Source organism: Propithecus coquereli, unplaced genomic scaffold (assembly GCF_000956105.1).
Source record: "Propithecus coquereli isolate 6110/MARCELLA unplaced genomic scaffold, Pcoq_1.0 Scaffold170, whole genome shotgun sequence".
Taxonomy (NCBI): domain Eukaryota; kingdom Metazoa; phylum Chordata; class Mammalia; order Primates; family Indriidae; genus Propithecus; species Propithecus coquereli.
Window position 1 is genome coordinate 1,520,397 of NW_012141636.1, and position 26,962 is coordinate 1,547,358.

At 36.7% G+C, this 26,962-nt stretch overlaps 1 protein-coding gene across 8 annotated transcripts in view; it reads right to left on the bottom strand.

The window, feature by feature from the left end:
• Window positions 1–26,962, bottom strand: part of DLG2 (discs, large homolog 2 (Drosophila)) — a 1,994,579-nt gene that overhangs the window by 347,877 nt on the left and 1,619,740 nt on the right. For all 8 annotated transcript variants that reach the window (XM_012641828.1, XM_012641835.1, XM_012641834.1 and 5 more), the window contains one exon: window positions 23,412–23,480. In XM_012641828.1, the coding sequence (XP_012497282.1) occupies window positions 23,412–23,480 (69 nt within the window). The remainder of the gene's footprint in view (window positions 1–23,411; window positions 23,481–26,962) is intronic.

Here is a 26,962-nt window from a genome sequence, read left to right on the forward strand (position 1 = left end):
GTGGAAAGTAAAGGGTATTTCAGGAGTTAGCATGAGGCCAGGGCCAGAGAGCAGCATAAGCAAGATGTGTTTGTAGAACACGGAATATCCCACTTTGAATGGCGTGCAGGACTGGCATCAAGGTAAGCTAAAGACTGAGGCAGATTGGGAAAGAATATGGATGCCAAACTAAGGATTCAAACTTTAAACTTGGATAATGTGAAGGCACTGAATATTTCTGTACCCAGGAGAGACTCTGTCAATCTAGTAACTTCTATTTGTAAGCCTAAGGTGTTTATGTCACATTGTGCTTTTTCTACAGCCTCCCAAGTTTGTCTGCAAAGAGCTTAATTAAACATTCTAAAGGTCTCTAACGACACTCCTGCTGCAAGCGAGGGGCTTTGTTTGTGGCTGTAACGTAGGGTCCTTGGTTTAACTGCCAAGATCTAGGATGTATACTTTGTAAAACTCTCTTTTAGGTCTCTTATCTGGAGTAAATCTTGGAATTATTAATAGTTATGCACCCAAGATTACATATAATATCCTTGGTAAAAGAAAGCAAACAGAAAAATTAAATAATTTTATTCTCACAAACATAAATCTATAGATAAATCAGTTTGCTTTTGAAATAGTTGGAGTTCTTATTCACATATCAGATATGATAATCTAATAACCATGTTTCATCTCAATTTGCTTTTGTCTAAATTTCTGAAAAAGATAAAGATGCAGCTATATCTTGCTCTCACATATTTTTTACTCTTTATAATCATAGCTTCTAATAATTATTTCATCTCTAAAGCAAAAGGAAATAGATTACCCCCTTTTTTATTAATATTTCATAGTATTTTGGTTGAAAACTTCCCTATTAAGCTATATATACTATCCATGACAGTATTTGCTTCTGCTTCCTGTTGCATTTGGAATTTTTGAATTATAAATATAATCATAATTTAAATTATAAATTTAATTATAAAAGAAATAATTTTTGTTAATCATAATAGGAATAATTTTAGTGATCTTCTTAAGTTAAAGAAAACTCTAACCATCATACAGAGTTATTTTTCATAGTTGTGTCTTTTGTTCTCAAGCTTTCATGACTGGTAAAATATTGTTTGAAAACATTAAGAAGTTAGAACATTAGCAAAATAAATATTCAAAAATAGGATTAGATCTTTCACCTCCATGGTTAGGTATATTCCTAGGTATTTTATTTTCTTTGTAGCTATTTTAAAAAGTATTATGTTATTGATTTGATTCTCAGTTTGACTGTTGTTAGTATACAGAAATGCTATCGATTTGTGTACATTGATTTTGTAACCTGAGACTTTACTAAATTCATTTATCATTTCTAGGGGTCTTCTGGAGGAGTCTTTAGTGTTTTCTAAATATAAGATCATAGCATCAGCAAACAGAGATAATTTGACCTCCTTTTTTCTGATTTGGATGCCCTTTATTTCTTTTTCTTGCCTGACTGCTCTGGCTAGGACTTCCAGTATTGTGCTGAATAGAAGTGGTGAAAAGGTGCATCGTTTTGTTCCAGTTCTTAGGGGGAATACTTTCAACTTTTCCCCATTCAGTATGATGTTTGCTGTGGGTTTGCCATATTTGGTTTTTATTATTTTGAGGTATGTTCCTTCTATGCCTAGTTTGTTAAGGGTTTTTATTATGAAGCAGTACTGGATTTTATCAAATGCTTTTTCTGCATCTATTGAGATAATCATATGGTTTTGTTTTTAATTTTGTTTATGTGGTGAATCACATTTATAGATTTGCGTATGTTGAATCATCCTTGCATCTCTGCGATGAAACCCACTTGATCGTGGTGAATTATCTTTTTGATGTGCTGTTGGATTCAGTTTGCTAGTATTTTGTTGAAGCTTTTTGCATCTATGTTCATGAAGGATATTGGTCTGTAGTTTTCCTTTTTTGTTGTGTCCTTTACTGGCTTTGGTATCAGGGTGATACTGGCTTCCCCTGCATATTCTTTCTAAAGGCAAAACACATACCATGAAAGATTTTAAAAAATATCTTTTGAGTTGAAGCTCTATGGTATTATGAAGTTCTAATTAATTACTAAATCTTCAAACCCTCTAAAATTAGTGTGATTCAGGGAAAATGGCTTTGATTAGTTAAAGTAAAAATATTTAGATTCAAGTTTTGCAGATCTTCTCTTAACTCTAATTTGGATTCCTCCATATTATTATAGAAAAAACTTCATAGTGAACCCTGTGTTTTCTAGTTCTGACTGTAACATTAAGCCCTGAGTATCCTTGAAAACAGGTTTCCATATCATATAATAAAGAGAGTGGTGAGGATGGCAACGTGGAATTGCTATGATCCCTTCCAAATCTAACATTACACGAACTTGCTTAATGAAAACCAGAAGTGGGGGTTTCCCACTTCTAAAACTACAATTCCATTTGATTATTCAATAAATATTTAGTACTCACCTTGAAGAGAGAGGACAGGAATGTCTCTATTTTTAGTTCTTCTCCAATTTGATCTCTCTTTAGCATTTGACATTATGAAATTTCTTCTATATGCTTCCACAATAGAAATTTTGGTGATGACTGAAATATTCTGTTTGGGTTGTCCAATATGGGAGCCACTAGTCATATGTGCTATTAAGCACTTGAAGTGTGGCTAGTGTGACTGAGAAATTTAACTCTCCTCTTGCTCCTTTCCACTGGCTCTTTCTTGGAGGAATCCTTTTCTTTCTTTGGGTCTCAGTTTAAATTGTACTCTCTGGCTGCTCCATCTAAACTAGTCCCTTACTCTATTATCTTCTATCACAGCCTCCTGCATGTCTCCTTCATGATTCTTATCTTACAATAAAATTATTCTATTTGTTTATTTGTAAAATTATTTTGTCTGTTACCTATTTCCCACTAGAATACAACCTCAATGAATGCAACAATCCCTTGTCCCTCTAGCATCTATCATAGTGCCTGGGCACAGATGAAGGCCTTGATATTTGTTGAATGAGTTAATAAATGAGTGGTCTTACCCTTTCCCATATTAATAATTCACTAATTCATATCTCCAGCCCTGATCAGTCTCCAAAACTCCAAATTTCTATTCACTTCTATTCAGATTTCACCAGAATGAAATCATTATCTTCCCCAGAATCATTTTTTCCCTTTTATTTCTTATCCTGGTCAATGGTGTCTGTCCAGTCTCACAAATCAGAAAGTTCTGCATTTTGGTCTCATCTGGTACTTCCAATCATCCAACAAATGCAGTCAATTTTACCTCAGAAATGCCCCTCAAATCATCCTGGTATTGCTGCCTTAGATCAGTTCCATGGCATCTCACACCTGGACCTCTGCCAGGGATCCCTAATAGTCTCTCACCCTTGCACTATTTCTTTCATATGGCTATCAGAGAAATTTCCTTAAAAAACAAATACAGTCATTTCATTCCCCTTCTTTACAGCTCCCATGGCTTCTATGCTATCTGAGGGATAAAATCTTCTTTAGTGTCTTTTGCCTGATATATGAGGTGATTTATAATTTGGGCTTCATGGGCTTTTAAAATCTTAACTCCCAACATATTCCTTATGGCCCCATACCTATCTATTATGCAAAACTTCCTGTGTGCCTCTTGATAGCCAGACTCTCCTGTGCCATTTGTGTGCTCTTCCTTTGTTTGGAATGCCCACTTCCAACTGAACAAGCTTATCCTTCAACAACACCCCAAAGTGCATTTAGCCATATTCTGGGTGGTGTTCCCAGAGCATTTTATTTTGGGGGCCTCATAGCATATTATCACTTTAAAATACACACACACACACACACACACACACACACACAAACACATGCACATATATCTCACTTCTCCACCAACTGAGACTTCTTTATGCACAAGAAATATATCTATTTGACTTCCTGAAGAATGATTTATTTCTCTGCAGTGGTTAAGAACCTGGCCTTGGCTTTAGAAACACATCTAAGTTTAAAACCCAGAATTACCACTTATTAGCTACAAGACCTTGGTCAATTTATTTCATCTTGTTGAGCCTGTTTTCCCATCCTTAAAATGGGAATAATGGTGATACTTACATCATTGTTTTTGTAAGATTAAATGGGATAATAAATCTAAATGCCTGTATCATACTAATTAACAAATACATTATTGATAGCTTTTAATATCCACTCAAATGTTTACTGAGCATACACTATTTGCGAAGTATTAATACTATGTTATTGATGAAGATTATTATCACAGATTTGGTCCTCAGAGAAATTCTAATCTAGTGGAGGAAATAAGACAAATATACAAAACTATAATTTGATATAAAATATAATAAGTAATAAAAAATACATAAGTGCTATGAGGGTCTGAAATAGAGATAAATAATTTCTGGGTGGGGGTCCATGGAAGACTTGATGAAAGAGATTACATTTAAATTACACATAAAATATGGCTAGAATTCCTTGCTTTGTTAAATTATTTCATTCATCATAATAGTTGCTGTGCAGGGGCAGATGCAGGTTTTAGGGTCTGAAGGTTTTATAATATAAGGGTTCCTTTTTTTTTAAAAAAAAAAAGAAGAATATATTACCTGTACAACATGAATTTCTTATTCACCCAGAATGCTAGTGCCTGACATCTAAAAAGTGCTTAATAAATATGAGCTCCCTTTCCCCCTGGCCTCTTGTTCCCAGTACCCAGCAAATTGCCTGGCATAAGGCTCAAGGGTTTAAAGAGGCCATGCAATTGAGAGGCCTAGAGTTTCAAAGAGAATCCACTTCTGGTGCTGTGCTTGGTGCTGGAAATGTAACTATAAACACAACTAAGTCCCTGACTTCATGGAGTCTTATCATAGGGGGACAGGGAGGTAAGTAAAAATAACTAATTGTAATAACATTCATTCATCTACAACATTTGGGATAAATTTTATAATAGGTAGTAGAGCACTGATTTGATATAGAGAGATTAGGGGGTGAGAGGATGTTTAATGAATGAAGAAAAGTAAAAATGAAAGAAGTGAAATAATATGTGGTATTTGAAGAAAAGCAAATGTTCTCATTTGACTGGAATGTATAGTTTTAGTAAGGGTACAGTGGAAACATAAAGGCAGAGGCCAGATCAGGTAGATGCTCTTAGATAGGATAAACAGACTTAATTCTCATTTCTTAGAACAGAGCAGAGTATTTGCATATACTTTCTTCATTCATTTAACAAAGGTTTACCCAGCAGCTTCCGGGCTAGACACTGGCTGGGCCTAGGGCATACAAAATTACATAAGACCTCTCTGTCCCCAAGAGGTTTATATTTTGTATTATATGTTGTATTGTGTCTCCCCCACAAAAGATATGTTGAAGCCTTAATTCCCAATACCCTAGAATGTGACATATTAGGAAATAGTATAATTGCAGATGTAAGATGTTAAGACGTGGTCAAACTAGAGTAGAGTGGGCCCCTTATGCAATCTGACTGGTATTCTTCTAAGAAGACAGCCATGTGAAGACAGATATGCCAGGAGAATGCCATGTGAAGATAGAGGCTGATACTGGAGTGATGTAGTTGCAAGCCAAGGAACACTCAAGATTGCTGGCAAGCCACCAGAAGCTAGGAAGAGACAAGGACAGATTCTCCTATAGGTTTCAGAGGAACCAGGTTCTGCTGACACCTTGATATTGCACTCTAGCCTCCAGAACTGTAAGACAATAAATTCCTGTTGTTTCAAGCTGCCCGGTTTGAGGTAATTTGTTACCTCAGACTTAGGAAGCTAATACATTCTGGTGTAGGGGCTTCCTGTGAAAATATACAGACTGACATGAGCATCACCTGTTTAAGGGATGCAAAAGGGGTCACCGAGGCTGATTCAGTCTCTATTACCTGTCACTTTAGAAAATGAATTTGCAGTAAAAAGCTAGTAATATTAGTGCAATTTGGGTAGCTGTCACCAGGTATCTGGGCAGTGACTTTGGCATTCAAGTGGCAAGACTTTCCATAAAGCTTGCCAATATAGAACTTCAGAAGTTTGCATACACTTAAGACATCTCAGTAAGAATTACTATGGGAAAAAAATGACAAAGCATTAATACAAACACATCACTAATTACTATTACTGAAATTCATTTTCAAAGGTAATATATAAGGAAATATAAACACCTTACTAACCTTTAGCTTTAGTTAAACCCTTAAAAATTCTCCTCTTAAAAGAAACATTCAAGCATTCTTTCTCTGGAGGTATCACAGGTGTTGTCTTATAAAAATGTCTCTGTAGCTTTTTCCTGCTACAAGTACTGTTTTCTGGTAATTCTGGGGAAAGCTTTACATAACAGTTAGTTGAGCCCTGGTGGATTTTCTGATTCCTTTTTTTCCTCATCAGGAAAAGAAGTAGAAGATCATTGATTGCTTCACATTCTTGCTTTTTCAATTGAAAAATTTCCTTTCTCTTACTGACCTCCTCCTGCCTCAGCCTCCTGAGTAACTGAGACTACAGGCATGCACCACCATGCCCGGCTAATTTTTTCTATTTTTAGTTACCTGGCTCATTTTTTTTTTTTTCTATTTTTTAGTTGAGACAGGGTCTTACTCTTGGTAAGGCTGGTCTTGAACTCTTGACCTCAAGCGATTCTCCTGCCTCGGCCTCCCAGAGTGCTGGGATTATAGGCATGAGCCAACACACCTGGCCTTGCCTACTTTTTATTGGGGTTGTTTGGTTTTTTTCTTTTTGATTTGTTTGAGTGCTTTGTACATTCTGGATATTAGCCCTTTATCAGATATATAGTTTGTGAATATTTTCTCCCATTCTGCAGGCTATTTACTCTATTGATTATTTCTTTTGTGGTACAGAATCTTTTTTAATTTAATCATGTCCCATCTATTTATTTTTGTTGCTGCTGTAATTGCCTTTCAGGTCTTAGTCATAAATTCTTTGCCTAGGCCAATGTTTGAGCCCAGGAGTTTGAGGTTGCTGTGAGCTAGGCTGATACCATGGCACTCTAGCCTGGGCAACAGAGCAAGACTCTGTCTCAAAAAAAAAAAAAGAAAAAAATGTGGGCAAAAGACATGAACAGAAGCTTTCCAAAAGAAGATAGACAAATGGCCAAAAAGCATATGAAAAAATGCCCGACATCACTAATCATCAGGGAAATGCAAATTAAAACCACAGTGAGATATCATCTTATCCCTGTCAGAATGGCTATTATTAAAAAGTCCAATACTTTCCTTCCCCAAGCCCTACATTATGAGGGGGTGGAGTTATCAAATTATGGTACTTTCCTTGCCCAAATTAATGCACTGGTACACCCAAGTGGATCTTCATGAACAGTCCAAAAACAATAGATGCTGGTGTGGATGCAAAGAGAAAGGAACGCTTATACACTATTGGTGGGACTGGAAGTTAGTACAACCTCTACAGAAAACAGTATGGAGATTTCTCAAAGAAATAAATATACAGACTTACTATTTGATCCATCAATCCCACTATTGGGTATCTACCCAAAAGAAAAGAAGTCATTTTATCAAAAGGACACCTGGACTTAAATGTTTATCGTAGTACAATTTACAATCACAAAGATGTGGAATCCATCTAAACGCCCATCAATTCATGAGCGCATTAACACTATGTGGTATATATATGCCATGGAGTACTACTCAGCCATAAAAAATGAATGAATTAATGTCTTTTGCAGCAATTTGGATGGAACTGGAGGCCATTTTCCTAAGTGAAGCATTTCAGAAGTGGAAAAACAAACACCACACATACTCTCTAATAATTTGGAACTAATTGATGTGTACACATGGGCACAGAGAGAAGTAAAAGTCACTGGAAAACAGGAAGGGGGAGGGGGAGGAGGAGAGGGGTTACAAACTTACCTAAGGGGTACAATAAACACTATTTGGGTAACGGGCATACTAATGACTTATGCATTATAAAAGCTATCCATGTAACAAAAACATCTGTACCCCCTTAATATTTTGAAATAAAAAGGAGTAAACAGGCAATTATAAGCCAGTATACTAAAGTTATAATCTTTTATAATGACAATAATTTATTTGCATAATAGATTTTGCCACTTGACTCTGAGATTCTTGAGTGTTTTATTCACTTTCTGAGTTAGCATCTAAGTACTAAAACATGCTTAGTGCCAACACCCAATCATGACTGAAAAAACTCTCAGTAAACTAGGAATAGGGGAACCCTTCAACTTAATAAAGAATATCTACAAAATCCCTACAGCTAATATCAGGCTTAATGGTAAGAAACTTGAAGCTTTTCCACTAAGATCAGGAATAAGACAAGTATGTCCTCTCTCACCACTGCTTTTCAACATCATACTGCAAGTTCTAGCTAATGCAATAAGAAAAAAAAATAAGGTATATGGACTAAAAAAAAAAAGGAATAAAACTGTCTTTGATATAGTCAGGTGATCCAATCATCTACATTGAAAATACAAAAGAATTGACAAAAAAAAATCCTGGAACTAATAAACAATTATAGCAGGGCTGCAAGATACAAGGTTAATACACAAAAGCCAATCACTTTCCTACATGTCAGCAATGAACAAGTGGAAACTGAAATTAAAAACATAATGCCATTTACTTTAGCACCCCCCAAAATGAAATACTTAAGTATAAATATAACAAAACATGTATAAGATGTATATGAGGAAAACTACAAAACTCTGATGAAAGAAATCAAAGAAGAACTAAATACATGGAGAGATATTCCATGTTCGTGGGTAGGTATATGAAGTATTATTAAGATGTTATTTCTTCCCAATTTGATTTATAGATTTAATGCAATCCCCTTCAAAATCTCAGCAAGTTATTTTGTGGAGATCAATGAACTGGTTCTAAAGTTTATACGGAGAGGCAAAAGACCCAAAATAGACAAAAAAATATTGAAGGAGAAGAACAAAGTTGGAGAAGACACTATCTGACTTCCAAATTTACTATATAAAGGTATAATAATCAAGACAGTGTGTTATTGATAAAAGAAGAGACAAATAGATCAATGGAACAGAATAGAGAGCCCAGAAATATTCCTACATAAATATAGTCAACTGATCTTTGACAAAGGAATAAAGGCAACACAATGGATAAAATATAATATTTTCAAAAAATGGTGCCGGAACCACTTGATTTCCACATATAAAAAAAATTATAGACACAGACCTTATACCCTTCACAAAAATTAGCTCAAAATGGATCACAGACCTAAAACAAACCTATAAAAGTAGAAGATACCACAGTAGAAAATCTAGATGACCTTGGGTTTTGCAATAACTTTTTAGAAGCAACACCAAAGACATGAGCCATGAAAGAAGAATTCATAAGCTTGACTTCATTAAAATTAAAAAAAAATTCTGCTCTGTGAAGGACACTGTCAAGAGAATGAAAGACAAGTCACTAATGGGAAAAAATAATTGCAAAAGAGACATCATATACTTGGGGGGAGGAAGAAAAGAGACTGAAGAGGTTTATATTGTCCAATTTCATAAATAAATAGTGGTGATAGAATTTTAACACCCCCCCCCAAAAGACACATCAGATAAAGAACTTCTATTAAAAATATACAAATAACTCTTAAAACTCAACAATAAGAACATAAGCAATCTGGCTAAAAATAGGCCAAAGATCTTAGACACCTCACCAAAGAAGATACACAGATGACAAATAAGCACATGATGAAATGCTCCATATCTTGTGTTATCAGAAAAATGCAAATTAAAACAACAATGAGATGACAGTACATATCTATTGGAATGGCCAAAATCCAGAACACTGACAATAACAAGTGCTGACAAGAATGTGGAGCAACAGCTACTCTCATTCATTGCTGGTGGAAATGCAAAATTGTATAGAAACTTTGAAAGATAGTTTGGTGGTTTCTTACAAAACAAAACATATTCTTACCATAAGAGCCAACAATTGTGCTCCTTGGTACTTACATAAAGGAGTGGAAAACTTAGGTCCACACAAAAACCTGTACATGTATAGTTACAGCACCTTTATTCATAATTGCCGAAACTTGGAAGCAACCAAGATGTCCTTTAGTAGGTGAATGGATAAACTGTGGTAAATCCAGACAATGGAATATTACTCAGCACAGAAAAGAAATGAGCTATCAAGCCATGGAAGGGCATGGAGGGAACTTGAATACATATGGCTAAGTGAAAGAAACCAATTTGAAAAAGTTATGTACTCTATGATCCCAACTATATGACACTCTGGAAAAGGCAAAACTATGGAGACGGTAAAAATAAAATCAACGGTTGATGGGAGTTGGGGGGAGGGAGGGATGAATAGGCAGAGCAGAGAATTTTTAGGGCAGTGAAACTACTCTGTATGATACTATAATGGTGGATATGTGTCATTACACATTTGTCCAAACTCATAGAATGTACACCACCAAAAGTGAACACTAATGTAAGCAATGGACTTTGCACAACATGATGTGTTAGTGTAGGTTCATCAATTGAAACAAACGTATTACTCTGGTGGAGGATGTTGATAATGAGGGAGGCTATGCTTGTGTGGGAGCAGGGCTTATATGGGAACTTCCTGTATTTTTTGCTCAATTTTCCTGTGAACCTAAAACTGCTCTGAAAAATGAAGTCTCTTTTTAAAAAGACATTAACAAATATAAGTTCCTTTTCCTCTGCTCTGAAATCCTTAATACCTGCTGTAATACTTGGCACAAAGAACATGCTCAATGAGTGACTGTGGAATGAAAACCTACGAGACTTCTCTATCTCAGTGCAAACAAATTGATGCTAAGGCTAATTTTGATAAAAGGAAGATTGTAGTACTAGGGACCAAAAACAAAGGAATTGTGGTTAAGGGATGAGGAAATTTGATCTAGCAGAATGGAGACGGGGCACCCAAAATAGCCTATGTGTCCACTTTGCTGAGTGTGAGTTCTGATCTATGTAAGGACTCTTCCTAAGCCCCCTTGGTGCTGAAAATTATATGGAAGGAATTCTTGCTGTCAGAGAAGAAATGGCTTCACAAGTGTGTCAGAGGGTCAAAACCATACTAGGTAAGGAGCTTTCTGACATTTTACATCTCTCCCCACCATTTCTCCCCTAAAATCACTCCTGTTCCCCCATAATCATCCCTTCTCCAGGCAAAAGAAGTGCTATAAAACCAAACGAGAACAACAACCAAGGCAAAGTTCTAAGTGACTCTGTCTCCTCCTTCCTGGTATGCCCACATCTATAGTAGGGTATTACAGGAGCTCAACTCTGTGCATGACTCACAATGGAGCCGCAACAGCAGCTCAATTTGGTCTGGGTTTCTTGGTGCTCAGATATGTCAATTTAACCATAATCCTTACCTTTTAGCACTAAGGTCACAAATTTCTAGAAGGGTATCATACCTCATCTGGGTCTCACAGGGAGGATAAAAACAGATAAGGCATGAGGAATTGAAAAACAAATAACCAGAAGAATGAAGATTCTTGTTTATCCTCATTCTGCTCCAGAAAAGGAGTCGTCCCTCGTCAGAAAATTAGGAGTCCTGAATTCTGGTCTTGACTTTGTTGTGGCCTTGGAAAATCTCCTGCCTATCTCTGACCTCAGATATTAGTTTCCCCACAAGGAAACTAGACAGTTGGATATAATAATATCTTATTTGGCAACCCTAATTCTCATGTTAACCCTTTTTTTCTCCAAATTAGTGATGAGATCCCCAGATAAATTAAACCTAGCACAGTATTATAAAGCAGCTCTCTACATCTCTACAATGATGTATGTTTTGCTGACATGTAAGGCTAAGTAATCATAATAATATTCCTTCTACAAAAACCACATGTAGGCCGGGCGTGGTGGCTCACGCCTGTAATCCTAGCACTCTGGGAGGCCGAAGTGGGCGGATTGTTTGAGCTCAGGGGTTCGAGACCAGCCTGAGCAAGAGCAAGACCCTATCTCTACTAAAAAAATTAGAAAGAAATTAATCGGACAACTAAAAATATATAGAAAAAATTAACCGGGCATGGTGGCACGTGCCTGTAGTCCCAGCTACTCGGGAGGCTGAGGCAAGAGGATTGCTTGAGCCCAGGAGTTTGAGGTTGCTGTGAGCTAAGCTGATGCCACGGCACTCTAGCCTGGGCAAAAGAGTGAGATTCTGTCTCAAAAAAAAAAAAAAAAATCACGTGTACCATCAAACACAAAGTTTGACCATTGACAGCCATGGCTCTCTTTAGTGCCCAAGGGTGAAACATGTTGATGTAGCTTGTTGTTTTTTCTTGTGCAAAAATAATTTTCCAGCACAGATATATTGGGAGATAGATACACATACACACACACATGCACACACACACACACACACATACACATACAGAGATGGTGATCTGGCACCCCTATAGCTTCGTACACTATAGCACATTTAACCCACTAAACTATACCCTATACCATGAATTAGCAATAAAATTAATAAGAGGGAAGGAAACCACTATCATCAATATAAATTTATTTTTTTGATCAGTGAGATGAGCTTGAGTTTTAATTATAATCCAACACTTAAGAGCTAAGGATATTTAATCCTTATAATGTCCCTAGAAGTTAGATATTATTTTCTTCATTCAGGTTCTTGTCCAATCATGACCAGTTAAAAGTGGTGGCAGCAATATTTGTACTTACTAGTAATTATTTAATATCTACACAAGCCTTTACAGCTCTGTGCAACTAGAGAGAGAGAGAGAGAGAGAGAAAGTGATGACTAATTGGCTTATTTCTTCTAGTGAAGAAGATGACTAGAAGTGGAGAAAGTCAGTCAGGGAACACGAATCCTTCTATTCCTCAGGTCATAGAAGGAACTTTAATAAATCATCACTTGTTGAACATACCCTGCATTATTCAATAATTACATGATAGAGTAGAACCTAGGAGCTACCCTTATGGAGTTTTGCACCTAGCAGCAGGGAGAAACTCTTCCACATGCAACAACGAGAGAACTACAAATATTAAATTATGTAGTATAGATTTGATCTGTTATACAGGCAATCAAGAAGAGACCCTGGTGTTGTGTATGTACCAGTTTCTTGCAATTCTTTTTCATGTAATGGTAATCATTAGAGAACTCAGAGGTCTGGAAGGAGCATATGTATGTACATGTATTTGAGCTAGCATATATATGCACGAGCTCTGGATTTATTCTGTTATGTGTAAAATAAGGAGGTGGGATGAGGTTAGCCCAAAATATCCTTTCTAAATCTGCTACTAATTCCTGAAACTCTGCTCTTAAGAAATCCATTTCTTTGGGCATAGAAGGGTGTTTGAACTCTTGATGTCTTTCTAAATGGGGCATACTCTCTCCTCTTCCTTTGTTTCTCTGCTGTGTGCTGTACTCTGTCTTCCACACTGCTGACTGTATCTCCTGAGGGCATGTGAGAGGTACACGAAAAATATTTGTTAAATGGACAGTAAATGGGGACTTTGTCAATTGATTCCTAGTATGGGGGAGAAGGGAAGAGGTTCTAGCACATCTGAAAGAAAAGAGGCAGATTGGATACAGAGAGAGAGAGATGAGAGAGAGAGAACTAACCCCTACAGAGTACCTATGATTTTTTAAGAACTGTGCTAGGACATTTACACATTTTTAACAAATAAATTGTCAAAATAATCCTATGAAGTAGATATTAATCTCTTCTTTATAGATTAAAGAAAGAGGCTGAGAGAGGTTTAGTAACAGCTCAAGGTGATATAGCTAGTGATTGCTAGAGCCAGGATTTAAATGAGGGTACAGATAAATCAAAATGCCATATTCTTTAAATCATACCAGGCTGCTATACCAGGGGGAGGGACATGAGGACAAGCAAGGACTTCAGGGATGCAGGGAAAGCACTGCAAGAGGAGAGATGTTCACATTTTATTATTATGCAACATTGATATTGAAATGCAGTTTGCCATCAATGTTCATAATTAATGCTTGACCACAGGAGAACTGAAGAGGCTGTGAAGAGCATAGCTCCATTCCATACTTCCATGAAGCTTTTATAGACCTGTGCTCAGAAGGAATAATTCCTAACTCTTGATAACAGCCCACATGAGCACTGCAGTCTCCTTAGTCTGAAGAGGGTGTTCTTTTACCCTTCAGGTTTGGTAGTCACTCAGTAAAAATCACTAAAACTGCATGTGAACAGTGTCACTAGCTTCTCTCAAATCAGCTGCTTATTCTTTTGTTCTTAAATTACGTAGATATAAATGCAGTGAATTACTGCAAATTTCAACATTCTGTCACCCCCACTAAACTGTAAGCTCCTCAGGGGCAGGGATTGGGCCTTTTTCTTTTTGATTTTCTCCAACACCTCACCACATTGCTTGGCACCTACTAAATATGCAGTAAATGCTTAGCTGAATGAACAAATAAGAGGTTAATCAATCAAATCAATGACTGGATGGATGGATGCAGGGTGCTTGGGCCCTGTACAATTCTCCTTTAACAGTCTGATTTTCCATGTAATAAGCAGGAGGCTTTACCAAATGCAATCAAACAATCAATAAAAGTTGCTGACTGACATCTTAAAAGCATATTTTAGTGGAACAAACATTTACCAGGACTGAAAATCAGCAGAGAGATTAAATAAAGGATAAAGATCGCTGGCTGCTTTTTTGGCAATAGAGGGGCATGTGGCCTGTGGCATATGATATGGATGTGCTCTTTCTTTAAACTCTCTTATAATTGGCCAGGAGAAGGAAGTAAACAGAAATCCTAATGGAATTTGAGGGTCTCTGGGGGACTGCAATATATGCAGAGAAAAATACCAGATTTGGTTTGGATGTATAAAGATGGATGTCTCATGATGAGTAATCTAATAAAGGTTGACAAATGATACCCAAAGCGATCCTCTTTATTCCTAGCTCTTGTTGCCCATGCCTCCTCCCAGGTCATAGCCAGGCAAGGTAAAAATATAATGAAAATCTTTCTTTATAAGCAGTTTGGTCCAAGGTAAAATGTAATGTCCAGCAAATATTCATCGGAAGAGATTCAGGCTATTTCTATTCAGGTGATGGATGAGTAACCAGAAAACAAAAGACCATGACTTTTGTCTAGACTCATTTTCATGAATGATAAAGACAAGATGGTGAAAGACTAAAAGGCATGGTTGGGATATCTGTGACAATTCTGCTGAGGCAAGATGGTCTAGTGGTGAGAGTATAGGGCTGGGAGACAGGCATCTAGGCTGCAGCCAAGACTCTTCCCCTCCCAGACACATGACCTTGGGAAAGCCACTCACCCCGTCACATCTGCAGATGGGATGAATGCTTCTTACTCAGCCGCCTTACAAAGTTGCTACTGGGATCAAATGGAATAATATCCACGAGATGCCTTTGTAAATTATAATGTGTTACACAAACATAAGCCTAGTACCTTCAGGGTGAACAGCAAAAAAGGAGAAGAATAAAAGAGAAAAAGAAGGCGATGAATGGAGAATAAAGAGTGAAAAAAAGGAGAATGAGGAGGAAGTTTGTGGGGAGAAGAGAGGGGAGAGGGTAAAAGTATAGAAAATAAGAGGGGCTGAGGAAGGAGTTGGTAGAGAATAAGGGTAGGAAGCAGCAGTGGCCACGAAGGATCTCCACGCTCTGGTACATAGGCAGGCAAACAAGCAAACAAACACATCAAACAGAAAACACAAGAAAGAGCAGAATTGATCAGAGATGGGATTTAGAAAATCACATCTATGCAGAGACAATAAGCTACCGGAAGACTCCATCAGATGGCCTCTCCAGAGGAGACGGCAAGTCAACCATGAGTCAGCCTCCTTATTATACATTTCTAAATGGCAAGCACTACCAAATTCATGCTGTTCTCATCTGTGCTCTGCTCAGTAACACACTCAGACAGATTTGTAATTGCTTGTGCAACCAGTGATGATGACACTTTCTCTGCCTAGTTAACACCTACTCATCATGAAGATGAGAGCCTTCCCTGACCTCCCTGACCAGGTCAGATCCCCTATTATCAGCACTCACGGCATCACAGGCCCCTTTTCACAGATCTTGGCACAGTCACAGATTTATGTTTGTGTGATTATTCTATTAATGTTTCCTTCTCCCCACCAGACTGAGGGCAGAGTCAGTGTCTGCTTTGCTTATCCTTATATTCCCACTTGAATTTATTAATTGGCAGCATCAAAAACAGACTCAAATCAGCAATGGCAGCCTTAATACTAGAAAGATATTGTAAAAAGGGCAGTACTCAAAGAGGGGCAATGGTGCAAACGTGAAGGGGAACTTGGTGCTATAATTAGAAAGTCTGTGATTGATAAATCTTTCTGACACTTTGAGCAACTAAATCCTGTCATGGACTAACAGTTGTTGTATTCATTTTTACTAGCCTAACGAGCTCATGACTGGATGCTTTTTTATTCCTCCTTGGTTCACTCAGCATATTAACTATTTCTTTAATGTCATATCAATCAATGTCATGGGTGATCATATTATTAGTAGCATTAATAACTATGAGTATTGATTAAGAGGAACAATTTTCTAGTTGAATATTCTATAGTACATAATTTTGGGTATGTTTAATTATATAATAATGAGAAAGATTATTCACAATTTACTTTGAGACCAGTTTTAAACCAATTTATTAAAAAAAACACAAGATTTCCAAGGAAGATATGCAAGGTAAAAGTAATCATGTTGGCATTCAATTATGCACGGAAAATATGGACTATTTAAAAAATAAAGAATCCTAAACTAAATTCCCCAGTGATTTCTGTGGCAGCCCTCCAAGGTAAATTCTACTGGCATTGAGCAGCCCTCGGTGTCCAAGCCCACTGAACAAGATAGCCCAGCAGCTTTCATAACCAGACTTCTGACTTGCCACTTCCTGTTTCTTCCTAGCTCTGTTAGACAAAATAGAAACCAACAGTGTGGAGATACTATTCCTCCACTTCTTCTAATTCAGTGCATTTCAAGGTGAGTGAAGTCACATTAGGAGTTCATTCCCGTTTTATTAACACTCTTGTTTGAAACTGGATTTTTGACAATGACTATAGTAACAAAAAACTCTAAAACCTCAGAAATCATGCTAAGCTCTACTTTGCTTTCAATGTCGTAGTTAGGGCTCCAAATTGGCCAGCTTATAACAAAAGACATGCAAGTCTGGGGAGGTAAGAGAGGGTAGTGACTTAGAAATGTGGGCTCAAATTCCAGTTTTATCACTTACTAGCTTGTGATCTTGGATACTACCCTTAACTTCTCTAAGCCTTAGTGGCCTAATCCATAAAGTGAGATAATGTGCCTGTAATTGTTATCAGAGCCAAATGATAGCCATATAAAGCACTTATAATACATATCAGTTACCATTAGAGTAAGATATGTAATATTTATTGTTATATTTTTAGCTTTTGAATATAGAAAAATATATCTTTTGGACTTTAGAATCTATGTCTCTGAACTGCCTGCTTTTATGATGGAGTACTCTGTATTCTTTATTTTATACCTTTCTTATTTTCTTCATTTTAAGGAAGGCTTTCTTTTATGAAATCATGGTGATAGTAGTTAATATTTATAAAAGTCTTTATCTGGAAAAACATAGTCTAGATTTTTTATATAATCTGCAAAAATATTTTTTGCTATTTTACTAGTCTTTGAAATTCCAAATTTGGAAACTTTTATTTGTTCTATACAATAAATCGATGATTTGTTTCTTTATTTTTACATAGCAGATGTTATTTTAATAGCAAATGGTGACAGAAATCCAGGCCCCATGAGAGAATTAGAACCCATGTACTGATAGCCCTCAAATATTGCCTAGCTCTTTACAGCCTCAGCATTTTTTCAACACTGATAAATTTTTGAGAATCCTTAAAGTTTGCTGTGATGATACCTTTTATATTTTCAGCTCTATACATGTAAGGGGGAATGATTACAAGGCCTAGGAAAGGATGTCTTATGGAGTAAGGAAATGGAAAAAAGAAGCTGTGGCCAATAGAAGTGGGGCTAAGGAAAATGAGCTGACCACTCAAAATGAGCTCTGCTAGGAGCAGAGCTGGAAATTCCAGGCAGAAATGAAAAGGAAGCACATGATGTTGAACTGGGGAAACAGAGATGGGCTGGGGTTATCTGCTGCTCTGATTGATTCCTAATGAATCCCCTGATTTTTAAGTTCTGAAGTTCTGTCACCCCCATCCAGGGATAGAAGGAGGGTCTGTAAACTCCCTGAGTCCTTCCTATCAACTAGGATCATTTCGCAGGTGACCTGGCAGCAGGAGTAAGGCTGGGACTCTCACCCAGAGCTTTCTCACCCCACAGGCAGATCCATCTGTATTGGACTATACATCACAAACAGAAATGTTTTTTTTTTTTTTTTGAAGGGGGTGAGTTTGATTTCTTCTGAATATTTCTAAAAATCAGTTAGCTGCTCGTCTCCTCAATTTTCTTATATTCTCCATAAATAAACCCTTCAGCTGGCAGGGCAGCAAAATAAAGAAGAGAATGACAATTATATATATTATTTTAATACATTCTAAAGATAGACAAAAATTCCTTGCACCTAACCCAACTTGCCTCTCTGCTTTGGTAGAATCACTTAAATTTCTGTGGTTAGTAAAGGCTGAGATTTCTGGCCAGTGACCTCAGCAATTAACAACCTGAATAGGGCCTCTCTTTAAGTCCGAAAAAGTAATTTAGTGTATTGATCAGCATACCAGGCTCCCTCAGACACTAACTAATGCTGCTTTTGAGGGTCAGGGTGCAGATATGTGTTGAAGGAAATTGAGCATTCATGCTGATTATGAATCCTGAGGGACAGATAGGTCTGAATGTGTGGTTAGAGGTAACTCAAGCCAACTGCCCCCAAAAGCCAGCTATCTAAAGCCCAATGGTTCCTTAAATGTTTAGGCTTCATATCTAGTAATATTCCTAGAATTCCATAAGCCAAACTTTTATCTCCAAAATGTTAGAGTTGAAAGGCATCTGAGACATTGTTTATGTAACTCAACTTGATCACTTTGTATATGAAGTACAGACAGTTGGTCAAAATCACACAGGAAGAAGTGGCAGACTTTGGTCCTGACTCAATGATGACCTCCTGATTCTCAGGTCACTTTCTACAGTGACGATATATTTTTGAAACCAAATATCTGGGCACTTAGACTAAGAAGACTGAGTCTTTTAAGTCGTCATTGTCTTGGGAAATATGAAGCATGTCAGCTGTAAATAAGTGTCTCCTATCTAAGCAAAAGGAATCAAGTAGAAAACTAGAGAGGGAATAATTCCATTAGAGGTCTTATTCCCAGAGGGTTCTCTGCAAAGAATACCTGGTCAGGCCCAACGTGGGAACACCAATGATGCCATTGCAATAGGAGCCTAGAGTGGTCTTAGGGTGTTAGGAGGGTGTCTCTTGTGCCAAAAGAGGTACATGGTTTTCCCCACAGAGTTAGGCCTGTCCTGGTAAGAAACACGAAAGTGATAATATTGCAGACCAGTTAACTTGAAAGGATGGTTCCCTTAGATGTATCTATTTATAGGCAAGACCACTTTTTAGTTTTCTTATAGACTTCTGGATTTGGGAGACATTTTTGGTTGGGGTCAATTAGACCAACCATCTATTCCATAAAGAATTCCTTTTGTAATACCCCTGAAGAAGGCCGTCCAGTTTCCTATTAAGCGCTGCTTACAAAGGGTGATCAACATCTTCCAGGGCAGTTGTTCTACTGATGTAAAAACACTAGTTACTAGAAAATTCTCCCTCTAAATATGCCATTAAAATGACCTTGTGAGGTAGCATAAAATAAAGTGCCTGCTCCTGGATGAAAGAAAGCTTTTTGAGTAGCTGAAATGCTACTCAGTGTTAGCAGTGTTAGCAAAGTACATCTAGGTTTTTGCATGTGATTTTCTTTTCTTTCCTTTTGTTTTTAACCTCTGCCTTGCTCCAAACACATCCCTCAAAATTCAATTTGTATCATCTCCCCTTAGAATCCTACCTGCCATCTCAATTTAAATTTAAATAAAAAAATGTAACTTCCCCTTCACAAAAAAAAAAAGAATCCTACCTGCCTTCCCAGAGGCCATCCCTTTTAACCATTTTGATATTATGGTTACCTCCATACTGCTAAAAGATATGTTTATACTGAGTATTTTTTTCAAATTTTATTTTGTTTCCAGAATTACCTATTCCTTGAAGATTTTTTTTCTCTGTGTATGTCTGTATTAACCTTGTCTCTGCCATTTTTCAGGTTTTTTTTTTTTTAATGTTTGGTAACTTGTGGCTGTCTGTTTATATTTAAGAATAAAGTAGAAAGACTGGCAGTAGGTGTTGTACACAAGGGCAAGGTGTTTTAACTGGAAGGCTTCCAGTTAGGTGAGCAAACCAGAAACTGTCTCCCCACCTGGCACACTGTGAAGGGCTTTTCTGTGGGGGCCAACTCTCAAACTAGCTTGTCTAGGTTCCGCGGGACAGTGATTCCATTTCTTCAGAGAAGAACCTTCTTTTCTGGACTGGAAGCTATCCTGGATGCAGGGGTGTGTATGCTAAATGGGGGCATCTTCATTCCTATCCTCAGACTCTGCCCTTAGTCCCAATCACTGTCAGTGCTCTGAATTTCCTGAGTTTTCCGGGTTCTGCTGGGCAGATCTGCTCTCTTCTGAGCTGAAGGCCCCTGCACACAGTGCTGTTGCACTGCGGTAGGGCCTTTAACGGGTGCCATCCCTGGAAACATAACTCCAGGAGATACCATTCACACAGAATACCACATGAAAGGTGCCTCCTGGAGTCTAACAGCACAAGGCTCTGCCTTCATCGGTGATCTAAGTCTGGGATTACTTTGTTCTGCTTCATCAATCAATACCCTTCTGTCAGCTTTCTGTTGTCCAGAAATGTGATGAAACCTTGTGACCTTTGATACTCCCTTCTATTTCCATTCTCACTATGGGACTGTCCTTTGTTATTATTATTGTTCCATTAGCTTCCTTTTAATAGGGTCTCAGGAGGAAGAGGAGATTAAGGTGTGGGCTGTGTGTGTCAATTTGAACCTGAAACACAGAGCTCGCATCGTTAATGGGGATGTTGTTGTGTCTCATCTTGTCTGGCATAGTTATAGATGATTCAGATATCAATTTAAAAACAGTAGTGACTCTATGGTAGAGGGCTCAATTAGATAGTTTTGTTGTCTCCATGGATCAAATTAATTGGAAATCTGAAATATCTTCACTAATTTTATGTCAAGTAAATAGCATCTTAGATGAAAATTATATAAACATATGGCCTTTTAAAGTACATTCATTTAAAAAATATCCTATGTAGCTGCTCTTCACAGAAGCATTAGAAAGGAGAGTATTGAAATAATGGAATTTCCAATTTCAGTTGATTGCCCGCACTCAGCAGTATAACACTGTAATGGGAAACCTGCTAACGACTCATTGGCCTATGTAAGATGAAAAATAACTTTCCCACTACGTGTTTAGTAACAGTGATTATATGCTCCATTATTTCTCAATCGGACAGCCAGCTGGGCACATGCAGCATGACCTTTAGTGTTCTGGACTTCGTAGAGAATTACTGAGACTACCCTTTTTAAATATTCTAGCAATGTAAAGTTATTGCTGCCTCAAATGTTTTATTTTATATCAAGAAATGTTTTATATAAATACATACAAACATACATATATGTGTATATATACATTTAAGAGCAAGTGTTCAAGGTAGGTCTTCAAACTAATCTAGGCTATAAAAATAAAGGTTTTGTTTGTTTTTTCAGAACATTTTGACTACGTGTATATTTAACTAGTACTTATTGAGGATCTAATATATCCCTGCTACTTTTATTAAAAAATTGATGAGTTCTATACTATTTTTCCCTTTGGCTGTTGAGGAAATCCATGCTCCAAGAGGTGACGGGTCTTGTTTAAGATCAATGACAACACATGGCAGAGGCCAGGATTCAAACCTAACTCTTTGATTCTAGAGTTAGTTTTCTTCTACTCTTGCATGGAATAGAATGTTTTTTTATGCTGCATCATTTGCTAGACACATGGAAAACTACTTTGTATTAGTTGGAACAATGGAGCACTATGAAGCTGATCATACAGTTGTTTTTCAGAAAAGGAGTCACTCTTGCATTTTGAAGTCAGGATAAGGTCTTTAGATTTTTTGGCTTTATCTTACCAGATAATTAGAATTGGTGATTATGTCTATCACAGAATTCATTTAACTCAAGTGGAAAACAGCAGAAAATTAAAAAAAGTGCTTATTAGCAAACTGCTAATAAGCTTTTGTTAATAATAAGAAAAAAAAAGTTTGGAAATAGCCTTAGAAAGAAATGTCATTATTTATCATAGCTGGAGGAAGTCTTCTTTGTGTTACTGACTAAAATGTGAAATGATAGCTACCCTATGCCCTGCTGAGAGAGGTCTTCATAAGGAACAACAAATTAAGGTAGAGAGAAGTGATGAGATTAGTTCCACACCCTCGTCTCTGCTGCAAACAATACTTCAGCCACATAGCATGCACGTGGGCCTCCAGAACCATCCAGAACAGTAGGTTATTGGTTCTATTAAATAATTTCTAAGGTTAGAGTTGATTCTAGTTCTTTATCATTTTTTCACTAGAAAACTCTTCACTATGTCTAACTTAGCCTGCATGTTGTTTATGAAGGGTGTGACCAGTGATCTCCAGCTCAATGAAGTCTTTTCATATCATATTATAAAGGACAGAGCTATATAGTGGAGTCAGACTTGATTTCAGATCCAGGCTGTGCTATTTTCTATGTAAGTGCCTTTGGGAAAATTACTTAACCTCTCTGAGAATGAAGGTTTAGGAAAACATTTACCTATCTCCTAGGACTATTTTAGAAATAAAATTAGATAAGATAGGTAGGTAGATAGATAGATAGATAGATAGATAGATAGATAGATAGACACAGCCTGGCACCTAATAAGCACTCAGTAAACATTAGTTTCTTTTCTCTTCCCTTGAAAGAATATCCATGCATTTGTAGCATTGGGCAAATATTCATATATGCTTCAGTTCTCAGCTCTAGAATTACATCTTTTCTGGAACCACTCTGACCTGTTCCCCGCTCCCCTTTTGAGGCCCATTCTCAGCCAGGTACCCCTCCTGGATCTTCCAGTAACCCCTTATACATATTTCCTACACAGTGTAATGCTTAAACTGTGTTGCAAATATATGTTTGTATTTCTGTCATTCACACTAGACAATGAGCCCTCTGAAGGGAAAAAAGAGATCTTATTTGACTTGTTAAATACAGTACCTAGCACAGTGCTTGGCACGTAACATGAGCTTCATAGATATTTGCTGATTCAAGAAAAAAAAAGAGTGTGTGTATATGTCTGTGTGTGTGAGAGAGAAAGAAAGAAAAGAAGAGAAAAGAAACAGAGAGAGAGATAGAAAGAGGTAGGGAGGGAAAGAGAGAAAGCAAAGAAGGAAGGGAGGAAGGAAGGAGGATTTTCCTCATGTTCAAAGGCTGCACAGTTATGTTAAGAGGAGGCTGTGTATCTTACCCTTCCAGGGAGATGGCCCGTTGGAGAGTCACTGAAGGCTGACGGGTTGCAGTGCTATGTTGGGAATGACTGCAAGAAAAGACAGAGGAAATAAACACAGATCATTTATTTAAAATGTTTTTGAATATTTTAATCAGTCCTATTGTCGAGAAAATAACTTATCTTGAAAGAAACACAGCAGAGATTAAATCTTTGGTGATAAGAGGAATCATCAACCAACCATCAACCGTCTCACTCTACCAGAAAAGGGGCTAATATTTCCTTATAATTTGATTTCAATATGTATTATTCAAAAGTAAGCATTAAATGACAGATAGACATGAAAAGAAACAAACATATTTGAAAAAGGTAATTCTTTCCCCCTGGAATGAGATAACATAGAACATAAAAACATAAATTTCTTTATGATGCATATATTTTTTAAGCTGCAGAATTTTTTCTTAACAAAATTTTATATAGGGCCTAATCTATAAATACGAGAGGTAGTATTTAATTAGTGCAAATTTATTTATTAGTTCAAATTTGCAATACTTATAAAACTAATCAATAACAATTCCACTGTTTGACGAACACAAAAACTTGAAAAATGGGACTTCCAGTTGCATATCAATCTTATAATTTAATGCAATTCCATACTTTTTTTGATTGCAAGAAGGCAAGATTTTGTAAATAAGTACACATAAAGATGGATTTTGTAGATAAGAGGTTGAAATAAAAATAATGATGTATAACATTTATTGAGCACTTATATTGGCCAAGTTACTTTTCTAAGTGTTTTATGTTTGTCTTTTCTTTCTCACAACTCTGTGAGGTACATACCATTAACAGATGAGGAAATTGAGGTACAGAGGGGTTTAGAAACTTGCTCAAAGTGGCATGGTAAATACCTGTGCTTAAAATGGCATCTAGACTGTCTGATTCTAGAGCCATTATTTTTAACCATCATGTTATAACAATTTTTCAGATTTGTTAGAATTTGCCTTGCAGTCTCAGAATATTTTTCAATTAGAAAGAGATGGCAGGAAAATCTTTCATCTGAGGGAGGTACAATACTAATTCAACAGCAAAAGTGTATTTGAATGTGTATTTTTAGGTTGCAGTATTAGTTAAATATTTTAGTTCAAATATTAGTTACATATACATGTAGCATATGAATGTATGTATACATACAGATATGTATAAACAGAAACCCGAGTAAAATGTTTGCAGAACACTCGGCACCTTTGCAAAGCTCTAGGATTTCTCAGCACGTATTTTGAAAACACTGAATTGCCACAGAAAGCCAAGCTATAGACTGCAAAGACTTTCATTCAGAGCCTTGATCATTATGGGTGAGAAGCAGTGTTTCCCTGTGAGTATCATTTGGTCGTGACATGGAGGACATTTGTCTAAGGTTGAAAGAACAGAATTTTGACACCATTGCTGAAGCCTAGAGAATGATATCATTTTCAAGTTAAGGATTGTGCCCTTTGTTTCGTGGTATCCCTCACAGCGCCAAGCATCACAAATATTCAAGGACTATATTTTGATTGACCAGTTGAAAAATACCACAACATTCAGGACTTGGACCATGTAGCCAGACTTCCTGAGTTCAGTTCCTGGCTCCACCATGTATATCAGTGAGACCTTAAGCAAGTTTCTTAAACCTCTCTGCATGTTGGTTTCCCCTCTGTAATACTAGTAATTATACTTTCTTCACAAGGTTTTTAAAAGGATTCAATGAATATAGTGTTTAGAACAATGGCTGTTACATGGTAAAAGCTATGTAAGTATTTGTTAAATAAATAAACTTATATGATTTTGCAGAGTGTGTACTTTGAGATATTTAGTACTAAATAAGAATAATTATTTAGGTTACTTCAGCTAGCTGTATAGTCAATGCCACAAGGTGTATATTTCTGCATATAACGTTGGTGATAAATATAAAATTAAAATAAAAACAATATTTCTTTCCACTGAGGAGAAAGATGTGATGGGAATAGACTGTGCCAGTTCCCTACACTCCATTTTTACCATAAGAAGGATATGACCAGGAGGGTGACCTGCTGGATTTCATCTCTCCAACATTGGAACTTGAGCAGCATCAATCCTAAGTCATTGAAGTGAAGGGTATTTTTATTAAATCTCCATATTAAAAAATTTATGTTCATTAAACTCAAGAGAAGATTTCTTGAAGGATTTTCTCATCTACCAAAATGAAGTCCAGAGTGATATCACTGTTTTACAGGTTGAGACTGCTCTTTAACTAAGCTAAAATATTGCCAAGATTTAAATTTTCACATCCAATTTTTCAAGTAACCTGTCAGTGCACACTCCAATGCCACATTCTCAAAGTTAAAATGCCAAAATTTTAAATGGTGATCTATAGTGCTCGGGTATGCCAGTTTTGATTGTGGTATCTTAAAACTGTTTTGAAGATAAAAGTTCAGTTTTTAATTACAAGATAATTTATAATGTCACAAAGGCCTTATCCATAAAATGATCCAGATATGGAGAGATTCCAAGTCAATAACTGAAAAAACCCAAGTCTGAATCCAAAGGTATTCTGAGTTAAAAGGGCACTGCTTTGCTGAATCTTACTTAAGAACGCTTTAGAGTCAGAGGATCTTGGGAGAAAGCAGCAGAGTGGATTGTAATTCTTTTCCAAATCACTTTAACTGAGGACTGAGTGACCATACAGTCTGGGAAAGACCACAAAGAGGAACCTAATAGCTTCAAGGCAAAGGAAGAAAGGAGCAGATCAAAGGAAGTAATATGTTCCTTCCCTTGATAAAAAGCTGTTACTTTTCAAAGTTACCCCAAACCAATGGCCACTTGTGTTCCAATTTATTTAGTATTCTTTTCAATTTCCATGTAGTCAAAGAGTGCTTTCCTTCTCAGAGAAATTCAGAAAAAAAATTATATTTAACCAGCCAAATGAATGAAAATTTCATTTGAAGTAAAATATTCTTGAAATATTTGGTTTAGCCCCATAATGCAATGCCCAAAGTACCTTCAGATTTTTATTCCTAAGTGAGTTTTCATATTCAATTAAATTCTCTTGCATCAAAGCTACTTAAGAAACATTCTAGACCAAAGATATTTCAGTTACCTTTAAGCCCTCTGGGGAATGCCCCTCCAAAAAGATCAGGTCATTCATTCTTGAAACTCATAAATGTCAATGCAAACATACCCTGAAGGTTCATTTATCACACAGAGGTTGAGTGAACCTATGATTGGAAATAGAATGAATAGTAATAACTTCTGAATATGTTCCATATTTTTGCACGCTCTGTTGTCTCCAGTATCAGTTTTCCTTTGCTACTCCAGAGCTGGAATTTATTAAGGTATATTAAGGATAAGACTGAGATTCATATTTCAAATATTTTTGCCAGTCTCCCATCCAACAGCAAAAAAAATAAGTATTCATTGATATTGATAATTCCCACCACTGCTGACAAGTTTCACTGGGTTTTTTTTCCTTCTTTTTCCCAGCTGAGAAAATATTTGCTGTTGAACATCTGGCTAAGGAATGTTGAAAGTCCAAAAAGGTCTTGTGTACCATCTAAGTG